Genomic DNA, 13,928 nt, shown 5'->3' with positions numbered 1-13,928 from the left:
AGAAGATTCACTAGAATGATTCTGGGAATGAGAGGTTTAACATATGAGGAACGTTTGTCCGTTCTTGGACTGTATTCCTTGGAGTTTAGAAGAATGAGGGGAGACCTCATAGAAACATTTTGAATGTTGAAAGGCATGGACTGAGTGGATGCGGCAAAGTTGTTCCCCATGATGGGGGAGTCTAGTACGAGAGGACATGACTTAAGGATTGAAGGGCGCCCATTCAGAACAGAAATGCGAAGAAATTTTTTAGTCAGAGGGTGGTGAATATATGAAATTTGTTGCCACGGGCAGCAGTGGAGGCCAAGTCGTTGGGTGTATTTAAGGCAGAGATTGATAGGTTTGTGAGTCGCCAGGGCATCAAAGGTTATGGTGAGAAGGTGGGGGAGTAGGACTAAATGGGAGAATGGATCAACTCATGATAAAATGGTGGAGCAGACTCGATGGGCCAAATGGCTGATTTCTGCTCCTTTGTCTTATGGTCTTATGGTCTTATGGAGCCAGTATGGCTTTGAACAGGGCAAATAGTGTCTTACTAACTTGACTGAGTTTTTTGACGAGGTGGCATTGGTAATTGATGAAGGTAGAGCTGTGGATGTTTGACAAAGACCCTCATGGGATGCTTATCCAGAATATTAAGGTGCACAAGATTCCATTGTGAATTGGTCATTTGGATTCAGAATTGGCTTGCCCATTATTGGATCTGTTTATATTCTGATCCTTGGGGTTCTTTCAGGAGTCAGGAATGATAAGCGGTCTGAATTTTAAGATTTCAGTTTATTTTAAAGTACAAACAAACATATAAACACTAAGCAAATGAAATGACGAGCTGACAGATGAAGAAGTAGATGCACAGCAAAGACAAAAGCAAAAGATGGCACCCCTGAAAAAACCATCACTTTTATAGATAAGAGATGCCTTAGATAGGGAAAAACCAGTTATTAGGCCACATAATTAAAACAATTACATCAGGTGGGTAATGTGCTAATACTTAGTCAATGAGAAGGGTGATAAACCATTAGTTAAGCTGCTATATCGCTTTCTGCCAGTGAGAGTGAAAAATACATGAGTTTGTTAAAAAGTACAAAGAGACTTAACAGATGAGGAAAGTGATCTTGGGGTGCAAGTTCATAGCTCCCTGAAAGTGGCTGCACAAGGTGATTAGGAAGGTATATGGCATGTTTGCCTATATTAGTCAAGACATTGAGTTCAAATGTCAGGAAGTTATGTTGCAGCTTTATAAAATTCTAGTTAGGATGCATCTGGAGTATTACATACAGTTCTGGTTGCTCTATTATAGGAAGAATGTCAGGGCTTTAGAGAGGGTGCAGAGTGGTTTACCAGGATGCTGTCTGGATTAGAGAGCATGTGTTATCATGAGAGGTTGAACAAACTTGAGCTGTATTCTCTGGAGAGGCAGACGCTAAAGGGAGATCTGATAGAGGTTTATCAGATTGAGAAGCAGAGATAGAGTAGACAACTAACATAGAAACATAGAAACATAGAAAATAGGTGCAGGAGTAGGCCATTCGGCCCTTCGAGCCTGCACCGCCATTTATTATGATCATGGCTGATCATCCAACTCAGAACACCGCCCCAGACTTCCCTCCATACCCCCTGACCCCCGTAGCCACAAGGGCCATATCTAACTCCCTCTTAAATATAGCCAATGAACTGGCCTCAACTGTTTCCTGTGGCAGAGAATTACACAGATTCACCACTCTCTGTGTGAAGAAGTTTTTCCTAATCTCGGTCCTAAAAGGCTTCCCCTCTATCCTCAAACTGTGACCCCTCGTTCTGGACTTCCCCAACATCGGGAACAATCTTCCTGCATCTAGCCTGTCTAATCCCTTTAGGATCTTATACGTTTCAATCAGATCCCCCCTCAATCTTCTAAATTCCAACGAGTACAAGCCCAGTTCATCCATTCTTTCTTCATATGAAAGTCCTGCCATCCCAGGAATCAATCTGATGAACCTTCTCTGTACTCCCTCTATGGCAAGGATGTCTTTCCTCAGATTAGGGGACCAAAACTGCACACAATACTCCAGGTGCGGTCTCACCAAGGCCTTGTACAACTGCAGTAGTACCTCCCTGCTCCTGTACTCAAATCCTCTCGCTATAAGTGCCAGCATACCATTCGCCTTTTTCACCGCCTGCTGTACCTGCATGCCCACTTTCAATGACTGGTGTATAATGACACCCAGGTCACGTTGCACCTCCCCTTTTCCTAATCGGCCACCATTCAGATAATAATCTGTTTTCCTATTTTTGCCACCAAAGTGGATAACTTCACATTTATCCACATTAAATTGCATCTGCCATGAATTTGCCCACTCACCCAACCTATCCAAGTCACCCTGCATCCTCTTAGCATCCTCCTCACAGCTAACACTGCCACCCAGCTTCGTGTCATCCGCAAACTTGGAGATGCTGCATTTAATTCCCTCATCCAAGTCATTAATATATATTGTAAACAACTGGGGTCCCAGCACTGAGCCTTGCGGTACCCCACTAGTCACCGCCTGCCATTCTGAAAAGGTCCCGTTTATTCCCACTCTTTGCTTCCTGTCTGCTAACCAACTCTCCACCCACACCAATACCTTACCCGCAATACCGTGTGCTTTAAGTTTGCACACTAATCTCCTGTGTGGGACCTTGTCAAAAGCCTTCTGAAAATCCAAATATACCACATCCACTGGTTCTCCCCTATCCACTCTACTAGTTACATCCTCAAAAAATTCTATGAGATTCGTCAGACATGATTTTCCTTTCACAAATCCATGCTGACTTTGTCCGATCATTTCACCACTTTCCAAATGTGCTGTTATCACATCCTTGATAACTGACTCCAGCAGTTTCCCCACTAACATCTTTATCTTAGTGTTGAAATGTCTATAATATAGGGTATGAATTTAAGGTGGTGGGGGAGTTCAAAGGAGATGTGAGGAGCAAGTTTTGTACACAGGGGTACTGGATGCCTGGGGTAGCAGTAGAGGCAGATATGTATATTGGGCACTTTTAAGAGATATTTATATTGGTACATGATGTGAGGAAACTGGGAGGATATGGATATTGTTTAGGCAGAAGAGATTAGTTTACTTGGCTATTTGATTTCAACACAACACTGGACAAAGATATTCTATGCTGACCCCTTTGCCAATAGAGTACCTGCAGCAAATGTCTACATTCTGAAACTTTAAGGAGCCTAGAAAATAAGGATTACCTGTACCGTGTTCAGCTGTGATTACGTGCAATGTGCATGCAATATTTCTGCAACACAATAGTCAGTAAATTTTGATGTTTAATAGTTCAAAAATGGGTGTAGCGTGTTTTGTTTTAGTTCCCATTTGTTATTTATATTGATTGAATGTGTTCCTAAGAATATTCATTCTTGCGTTAATTGCATGGTACTCTGTAACAGCTATTGGAATGAGTGAACTATTTTTTGGCCCAGTTGTGGTGATTTATTATTGTTGCCATCCTCCACCTCATGCATGTGTTTTCCCCAGGTTGATATCTATGCCGGAGCTCTCTTTATTCACCTTGCTTTGCATTGGGACTTGTACCTTGCTGTGATTAGTCTACTCATCATAACCGCAGTCTACACTGTTGGAGGTAGGTCTCATCAATTGGACTGGCATCAAATTGGATCCTATGGGTGTATTCAGTCGAAACTGATGGATTCCTGATTGGTCAGGGCATCAAGGGGTATGGTGAGAAGGCTGGTGTATGGGGTTGAATGGAATATGGGATCTGGGATCAGCTATTATGAAATGGCAGAGCAGACTTGATGGGCTGAATGGCTTAAATCTGCTCCTGTGTCGTATGGCCTAATTGACTATTATTAGAAATAGACTCATATTTAAATTAATAATTAGTAGTCTCAAAGTCATACAGCATGGAAGAGAATTCTTTGCTGAGTCCACACTAACCGTCAAGTACACTAATCTGACGTGAACCCATTTTATCTCCCAAAATTCCCATCAATGACCCCCCCGCCGTATGAAAGTTAACCATTTAACCTACAGATCTAAACTTATTTAGAGTGAGGAAGGAAACCAGAGCACCTGGAGGAAACTACACAGGCACAGGGAGAACATGCAAGTGTAACAGGGACAGCATCATGGCTGAACTGAGTTCGCTGGAGCTGTGAGCCAAAAACACTGATGCCATTCTGAAGCTAACATAAGACACAAACAACTAGATGTATGTCTTTCCATATTGCACCAGAATCTCTCACTTATCAAACTCCTGACTCTTGCGTAATCATTATTCTCTGCTTCAACAACACTTATTCAACACTTAAAGGTCAGCCAAGTCATGCAAACAATGACTCAACAAAAAGGTAAAATAGACACAGGAAATCTGAGATGTAGAAGAATAACAGGGTTTGTATTTAAGGCCATCAAACTTTCATCAGAACTGAGTACTTCCATCATTCTGTGTTTCTATTCATAAACTTAACTGACAATAATTAACATCTAATTAGCCGACTATTTAAAGAGAGAGAAGTAAGTGTGAGGAAACACATGCTTCACCTGTATTTTTGAAATTCACTTCTGTTACCAGGGATTTCTTCTGCAAAAGAGGTATATTACTAAAGTGATATTACTAAAGTGAGTTTCAGGAGGTTTTACTGAGACACTGCAGGAAGTGTAATAGCGAACAAAGGAAAGGTGCTTGTTTGCCCCATCCAATCTGCTCTGCCATCTATGATTATGAAGACATGTTGTCCTCTTTTATTGTCATTTACTAATGCATGCATTAAGAAATGATACATTATTTCCTCCAGTGTGATATCACAAAACACAGGACAAACCAAGACTGAAAAAACTGACAAAGCCACATAATTATAGCATATAGTTACAAACAGTGTAACAATACCATAACTTGATGAAGAAGTCCCCGTGAGCACAGTAAAGTTCAAAGTCTCTCAAATGTCCCATATCTCATGCAGACAGGAGAAGGAAGAAAAACTCTCCCTGCCATGCTGACCACAATCCGACTCTGAGTCATCGGAAAACTTCAAGCTCTGATCAGCTCTCCAACACCGAGTACTGAGCGCCATCTCTGTCCGAACGATTTGACCTCCTTCTCGGTCGCCAAAAGCAGGCAAGGCTGGGGATTTTGAGGCCTGCCCTCTGAAAGATTCACGACCACACAGTAACGACAGCAGCGAACGGGCATTTCAGAGATTTCTCCAGATGTTCCTCTGTGCTTTCACGTCCATTCTCCATCAAATCAGAATTGTCCACGGCCCCTATTTAACAGATACGATATCATTTTCACTGGAGAGCTGCGCACGCGTGGCGCGCTGCCGTCTTCTCCATGTTCTCCATCCTTCCAACCCCATTCTCCTGACTCCTCCCTATAATCTTTGATGCCCTTACTAATGGAGAACCTATCAATCTCTTCTTTAAATACACCCTATAACCTGGCCTATACTGTCATCTGGGGCAATGAATTCCACAGCAACACACATAAAATACTAGAGAAATTTTGTAGGCCTGACAGCACCTCGGGAAATGAATAAACAGTCGACGTGTAGAGTAATGTAATTGGGGGAAATGTACATCATTTACAACAAATGACATTAAGCTGGGATTTCGCTTTGAGAGGCTGGTCTGATGTGATGACGTTGTTACCTAAGGATTTTTAGTGTTTAGGTTTCAGAGTTCAAAAAAATGTGTTAAGGGTTTCGTTAAACATAAAATGCCTCACTTCATTTTATTTGGGAAACCCTGCGTCAGTGACCTTGATGCTCTAGGATGATTCCAGAGGTATGGATTATGTTGGCCAATGCAGTCACTTTGAAACTGCCGGAGTTTTGGGAGCAAAATGCCGTCGCTTGGTTTGTACAAGCTGAGGCCCACTTTGCTCTGCAAGAAATCACCACCGGCAACACCAAATTCTTCTATGTGACAGCATCACTCAGTAATTACACGGCTGCGAGAGTGATGAGTCTGCTTGAACACCAGCCTGAACATGATAAATACCGAACACTGAAAACTCACCTTTTACAGACCTTTGGACTATCGGAGTCTGAGCGCCAAGCAGCTGCTCTCGTTACCTGGTCTTGGCAATGCTAAGCCATCGGAGCTAATGGACCACATGCTGTCTCTCCTGGGATATCACCATCCTTGTTTTATTTTTAAAGAACTCTTCATGCAGCAAATTCCTGATCAAGTTTGCATAGCCCTCACTAATGCACAGTGAAGGACAAAAGGAGCATGCGAAAATGGCTGATAGTCTACACTCAGCCAGGCAGCAGTGCATAACTCCTCCTTTTTTCCCTGTCTCAATAAGCCCAGTCAGCAAGGCCTCCAACATAAAGACACCCACGACTGCGAAACAAATGATGCCGGATCTGTGTTTTACCAGGCTCACTTCGGTACGAATTCCCGGAAGTGCCAACCGCCTTGCAGATCGACAGTGCCAGAGCATCGGGACATCAGAGGGATGTGAACACTGTGGGTTCCAGCTACCAGGGTCGTTTACTGTTCATTGTGGACATCCTTTCAGGGTGATATTTCCAGTGTGACACGGGTGCTCAAGTGAGTGTGCTGCCATCATTGCCTATTGATGAGAAAGTGTAGAGTGACGGAACCTTGCTGGAGGCTGCCAATGATACCAGGATTCAGACTCATGGGACATGACGGGTGACGTTGTGTTTCAGTGGACTAAAATCCTGGCTGAAGTGGCTAGACCTCTGCTTGATGCCAATTTGTGTGCCCAAGGACTGATCTTAAGAACTGCTGGCTTGTGGATGTCAAGGACTTTGGTCGTTTCCTGGTCCGCCAGTAAGTTCCCCACAACGACTCTGTCAAGTGCATGCACCACTGCATGTGAATTTACTCGGCGTTTGGGTGAATTCTCAAACCTCACCAAGCCTACTTTCTCCACTACAGTCACAAAACATGGGATTGAGCTCCACATTTCCACAACTGGCCTGGCAGTCCATGCCCATGCGCGTAGACTGGACCCAGAAAAGCTGGTAACTGCAAAGGCTGAGTTTGCCAATGTGGAAAGATTTGTCATTCTAAACTGGTTGAATAGCCCCTCGGCTTCACTCCTCCATGTGCTTTCTAAGTCTGAAGGTGGTTGCTGCCCGTGTGGTGGTTACTGACACCTTAACAAGGCCATTGACCCGATCATTACCTAGTCCCACACATCCAAGGTTTTCTGTCATGCTTAGCCAGAAAGTCAATTTTTTCCAAAGTTGATTTTGTTAGGGGCTACCATTGGATGCCTGTGTACTTGGAGGACATTCCCAAAACAACTGTGATAACACTATTTGGCCTTTTTGAGTTTCTGCGTGTGCCATTTGGGCTCACAAATGCAGCACAGACTTTCTAATGGCTGAGAGACTCCATATTAAAACTCTTCGATTTTCTTTTTGTTACATGGATGACATACTTGTTGCCAGTGCATCTGCATCCAAACCCGTATCTCATCTCTGTACACTTTTCAAACACTTTGCCAATGCTGGTTGATTATTAACCCTGCTAAATGCCAGCTTGGATTGTCAACCATTGACTTTCTTAGCCATTGTATCTCCACAGGAGGTGTGAAACCCCTTCCATCAAAAGTAACTACTATTATGGATCTCCCACCGTTCCACACTGCTTAGAAAAAACTACAGGGGTTTTTAGGTATGGTGAATTTCTATTGCCGCTTCATTCCACGAGCTGCTGAACTTGTGCTCCCCCAGATAGTGAGCTTAAAGGCAATACCCCTCATCACATGGTCGACTGGTCAGTGGACATGACCAGGACATTTGATGATACCAAATGAGCTCTTTCTAACGTGACCCTACTGCCGTAGCCGCTCCCCAACGCATCCATAGCCATTACCACTGACACCTTAGTCTATGCTGTGGGTGCGGTGCATGAACAGTTGGTTGGCGGCATGTGGTAGCCATTCGCTTTCCTCAGTCAGCAATTCTGTCCCCCTGAGAGGAAGTAAGGACAGCACGTTTGACTGTGAGTTTCTTAGTCTCTGTCTGGCCATCTGCTATTTTTGTTTTCTTCCAGAGGGTCACCATTTCACAGCGTTCATTGACCACAAGCCCCTCATGCACACAGTGGCCAAAATATCAGACCCTTGGTCTGCACGGCAGCAATGCCATCTGGCCTACGTATCAGAGTTGACAATGGATATACTGTACAACATATCAAGGGGAAAAATAATACTGTGGCTGATCGTCTCTCACGGCCAGCCGTTGAAGCCGTACACACACATAGGGTTGACTATGCTGGCATGACAGCTGACCAAGGTACTGACACAGAGGTCCAGGCTTACCGAACGGCAGTCACGGGCCTGCGGTTGGCTGACATTAAGTTTGGGGAAGTTGGGCTTTCTCTCCTATGCTATGTCTCAACTGGTTGTCCTCGCTCCATCGTGGTTGCAAACTAGAGATGGGCTGTTTTCAGCTCCATTCATGGTCTCCTGCATCCAGGCCAGAAGGCCTCACAGATACTGATTGCACTAAAGTTTATTTGGCATGGCCTAGAAAGAACATGTGTGATTGGAGTGTAGTCGGCGGGCAAAAATTCACCATCATGTTCAGGCACCATTAGCACCTTCTGAGATTCCTGAGTGACAGTTTGAGCATGTCAGTGTTGACCTTGTTGGACCTCTGCCCCCCTCCTGCGGTTTCACACATCTCTTTACCATAAACGTACCACCAGCTAGCAAAAAGTCATCCCTCTAGCATTGACAACAGATATGACTCGGGTGTTCATCTGTATCTAGGTTACTTGGTTTTGGCACCCCATCTGATACTTGCTCTGACCGTGGTCCCCAATATCAGACCTCTGGGGTGTGATGGCCCAGAACCTCGGTGCTAGGCTACATCGCATCACAGCATATCACCTGCAGTGCAGTGGCCTATGCGAGTGATTTCATTGCTCCAAAGTCTACTCTGAGGGCTTCCCTGACAGTTTAGTGTTGGCATGATTGTCTCCCGTGGGTGCTGCTGGGGCTCAGAACAGCTCCAAAGGAGGACTTGCAGTCGTCTGTTGCCGGGTTGGTATAACAGGTGGTTATGGAGAATAAGAAATGCAAGAAAACACCTAAGAAAGAAATCAGGAAGGCTAAAAGAAAGCGTGAAGTTGCTCTAGCAGCCAAGATGAAGGAGAATCCTAAGGGTGTCTACAGGTATGTTAAGAGCATAAACAATCTGAGAGAGATGTTTGAGGAAGTTACTAGGAAAGTTGATGAAGGCAATGTAATGTCTGTTGTCCACATGGACTTCAGCAAGGCACTTGACAAGGTTCTGCATGGGAGGTTGCTCAAGAAGTTTCAGTCGCCTGGTATTGGTGCCGGGTCCATTGTTGTTTGTCATCTATGTCAGTAACTTGGATGATAATGTGGTTAACTGGATCAGCAAATTTGTGGATGACCCAAAGACTGGGGGTGTAGTAGACAGTAAGGAAGGACATCATGGCTTGCAGTGGGATCTGGACCAGCTGGAAAAATGGGTTGAAAATGGCAGATGGAATTTAATGCAGACGGGTATGAGGTGTTGCACACCAATAAAGAGATCTGGGAATACAGATCCACAATTCATTAAAAGTGTTGCCACAGGTAGATAGGGTCATAAAGAAAACTTTTGGCATATTGGCCTTCATAAATCAAAGTACTGAGTACAGGAGATGGGATGTTATGTTGAAGTTGTATAAGACATTGATAAGGCCTAGTTTGGAGTATCGTGACCAGTTCTGGTCACCTGCCTACAATAAGATTGAAAGAGTACAGAGAAAATTTGCAGGGATGTTGCTAGGACTGGAAGACCTGAGTATCAGGAAAGATTGAACAGATTACGACTTTATTCCTTGGAACATAGAAGATTGAGAGGAGATTTGATAGAAGTATGCAAAGCTATGAGCAGTATAGATCCAGTAATTGCAAGCAGTCTTTTTCCACTGAAGTTTGGTGGGACTACAACCAGAGATCATGGGTTAAGGGTGAAAGGTGATAAGTTTAAAGGGACCACTCAGAGGGTCATGAGAATGTGGAATGAGCCGCCAGCGCAAGTGGTGCCTGTGAACTTGATTTCAACATTTAAGAGAAGATTGGATCAGTACATAGATGGTATGGGTATGGAGGGCTACGGTCCATTGCAGACCAATGAGAGTAGGCAGTTTAAATGGTTTGGTATGGACTAGATGGGCCAAAGGACCTGCTTTTGTGATGTACTTCTCTCTGACTCTGTCACTAGATCTGAAATGTATTAAGAGTGTGGCCAGAGTCTGAGATTCCTTTTAGCCCATTTTACCTTCTTACCGTAAACCTACGCTGTAGAAAATGTTTGCTGTAATCTGCCTTGTCCGTGTCTGAGTCCCCATTATTTTGAACACCACTATCAGCTCCACCTTAATGCCCACTAAGGCAAATAATTCCTGCCAATCTTGTTTCTCCATCTCAGAAGCAGAGTCAGAACTGAATCCAGTTGAATATAGAAACCATAGAAACCATACAAAAACTACAGCACAGAAACAGGCCTTTTGGCCATTCTTGGCTGTGCCGAACCTTTTTCTGCCTAGTCCCACTGACCTGCACATGGACCATATCCCTCCATACACCTCCCATCCATGTATCTGTCCAATTTATTCTTAAATGTTAAAAAATAACCCGCATTTACCACCTCGTCTGGCAGCTCATTCCACACTCCCACCACTCTCTGTGTGAAGAAGCCCCCCCCTAATGCTCCTTTTAAACTTTTCCCCTTTCACCCTTAACCCATGTCCTCTGGTTTTTTTCTCCCCTTGCCTTAGTAGAAAAAGCCTGCTTGCATTCACTGTATCTATACCCATCATAATTTTATATACCTCTATCAAATCTCCCCTCATTCTTCTATGCTCCAGGGAATAAAGTCCTAACCTATTCAACCTTTCTCTGTAACTGAGTTTCTCAAGTCCTGGCAACATCGTTGTAAACCTTCTCTGCACTCTTTCAACCTTATTAATATCCTTCCTGTAATTTGGTGACCAAAACTGAACACAATACTCCAGATTCGGCCTCACCAATGCCTTATACAACCTCATCATAACATTCCAGCTCCTATACTCAATACCTTGATTGATAAAGGCCAATGTACTAAAAGCTGTCTTTATGACCCTATCTACCTGTGGCGCCACATTTAGGGAATTTTGTATCTGTATTTCCAGATCCCTCTGTTCTACTGCACTCCTCAGTGCCTTACCATTTACCCCATATGTTCTACCTTGGTTTGTCCTTCCAACGTGCAATACCTCACACTTGTCTGTATTAAACTCCATCTGCCATTTTTCAGCCCATTTTTCCAGCTGGTCCAAATCCCTCTGCAAGCTTTGAAAACCTTCCTCACTGTCCACTACACCTCCAATCTTTGTATCATCAGCAAATTTGCTGATTCAGGTTACCACATTATCATCCAGATCATTGATATAGATGACAAATAACAATGGACCTAGCACTGATCCCTGTGGCACACCACTAGTCACAGGCCTCCACTCTGAGAAGCAATCCTCTACTACCACTCTTTGGCTTCTTCCATTGAGCCAATGTCTAATCCAATTTATCACCTCTCCATGTATACCTAGTGACTGAATTTTCATAACTAACCTCCCATGCGGGACCTTGTCAAAGGCCTTACTGAAGTCCATGTAGACAAAATCCACTGCCTTCCCTTCATCCACTTTCCTGGTAACCTCCTCGAAAAACTCCAATAGATTGGTCAAACATGACCTACCACGCACAAAGCCATGTTGACTCTCCCTAATAAGTCCCTGTCTATCCAAATGCTTGTAGATTCTGTCTCTTAGTACTCCCTCCAATAACTTACCCACTACCAATGTCAAACTTACCAGCCTATAATTTCCTGGATTACTTTTCAATCCTTTTTTAAATAACGGAACAACATGAGCCATTCTCCAATACTCCAGCACATCACCCGTAGGCACCGACATTTTAAATATATCTGCCAAGGCCCCTGCAATTTCAACACTAGTCTCCTTCAAGGTCCGAGGGAATACCCTGTCAGGTCCTGGGGATTTATCCACTTTAATTTGCCTCAAGATAGCAAGCACCACCTCCTTTTCAATCTGTACAGTTTCCATGATCTCACTACTTGTTTCCCTTAATTCCATAGACTTCATGCCAGTTTCCTTAGTAAATACAGATGCAAAAATCCCATTTAAGATCTCCCCCATTTCTTTTGGTTCTGTACATAGCCGACCACCCTGATCTTCAAGAGGACCAATTTTATCCCTTACAATTCTTTTGCTCTTAATATACCTGTAAAAGCTCTTTGGATTATCCTTCACTTTGTCTGCCAAGGAAACCTCATGTCTTCTTTTAGCCCTCCTGATTTCCTTCTTAAGTATTTTCTTGCACTTTTTATACTCCTCAAGCACCTTATTTACTCCCTATTTCCTATACATGTCATACAACTCTCTCTTCTTCTTTATCAGAGTTGCAATATCCCTTGAGAATCAAGGTTCCTTATTCCTATTCACTTTGCCTTTAATCCTGACAGGAACATACAAGCTCTGCACTCTCAAAATTTCACCTTTGAAGGCTTCCCACTTACCAATCACATCCTTGCCAGAGAACAACCTGTCCCAATCCACGCTTTTTAGATCCTTTCTTATTTCTTCAAATTTGGCCTTCTTCCAGTTTTGAACCTCAACCTTAGGACCAGATCTATCTCTATCCGTGATCAAGTTGAAACTAATGGTGTTATGATCACTGGAACCAAAGTGCTCCCCTACACACACTTCCGTCACTTGTCCTAACTCAAGATCTAATATTGCATCCCCTCTAGTTGGTACCTCTATATATTGATTTAGAAAACTTTCCTGAACACATTTTACAAACTCTAACCCATCTAGACCCCTAACAGTATGGGAGTCCCAATCAATATGTGGAAAATTAAAATCCCCTACCACCACAACTTTATGTTTCCTTCAGTTGCCTGCTATCTCTCTGCAGATTTGCTCCTCCAATTCTCGCTGACTATTGGGTGGTCTATAATACAACCCCACTAATGTGGCCATACCTTTCCTGTTTCTCAGCTCCACCCATAAGGACTCAGTAGACAAGCCCTCTAATCTGTCCTGCCTGAGCACTGCTGTAACATTTTCCCTGACAAGCACTAATTGCTATAACTTCATAATCCCGCGTGTCAATCCTCAACTTGTCTGCCTTCCACACAATACTCCTAGCATTGAAATATATACACCTCAGAAGATTTTTAACCATCATTTACAACCTTTCTATTTGCGGCTTTGCTTGAACTTTTAACATCATTTATTTTCACCCCAGCCCCACTGTCAGCTCTGGTACTCTGGTTCCCATCCCCCTGCAAATCTAGTTTAAAGCCTCCCAATAGCACTAACAAACGTGGTCCCCTTGTAGTTCAAGTATAACCCGTCTCTCTTGTACAGGTCCCACCTGCCCCAGAAGAGGTCCCAACCATCCTGAAATCTGAAACCCTGCCCCCTACGCCAGTTCCTCAGCCACTTGTTCATCCTCCAGAGCATCCTATTCTTACCCTCACTGGCACGTAGCACAGATAGCAATCCTGAGATTACCACCCTCGAGGTCCTGCTTTTCAATTTCCTACCAAGCTCTCTATACTCACTCTCCAGGACCTCTTCACTCTTCCTTGTTATGTCATTTGTACCGATGTGCACCATGACATCTGGCTGATCACCCTCCCACTTCAGAATGTCATGCAAGCAATCAGAGAGATCCTTGACCCTGGCATCCGGGAAGCAACAAACCTTCCTGAATTCTCTGTCACAACCACAGAACCTCCTATCTGTAGGTCTAACTATCGAGTCCCCTATCACTACCGCTCTCCTCTTTTTCCACCCTCCCTTCTGCACTGCAGAACCAGACTCAGTGCCAGAGATCTGGCTGCTGCAGCTTGTCCCAGG

General features: G+C 43.8%; 1 protein-coding gene across 1 annotated transcript in view; it reads left to right on the top strand.

Annotated features, from left to right (window-relative positions):
* Positions 1–13,928, top strand: part of LOC140203402 (sodium/myo-inositol cotransporter 2-like) — a 134,123-nt gene that overhangs the window by 37,679 nt on the left and 82,516 nt on the right. Inside the window, exon 5 of the mRNA XM_072269460.1 lies at positions 3,513–3,618. Coding sequence (XP_072125561.1) covers positions 3,513–3,618 — 106 coding nt within the window. The remainder of the gene's footprint in view (positions 1–3,512; positions 3,619–13,928) is intronic.

Source organism: Mobula birostris, chromosome 9 (assembly GCF_030028105.1).
Source record: "Mobula birostris isolate sMobBir1 chromosome 9, sMobBir1.hap1, whole genome shotgun sequence".
NCBI lineage: Eukaryota > Metazoa > Chordata > Chondrichthyes > Myliobatiformes > Myliobatidae > Mobula > Mobula birostris.
Note: the sequence above shows the minus strand (reverse complement) of the source record. Positions and strands in the feature narration are given on the sequence as shown.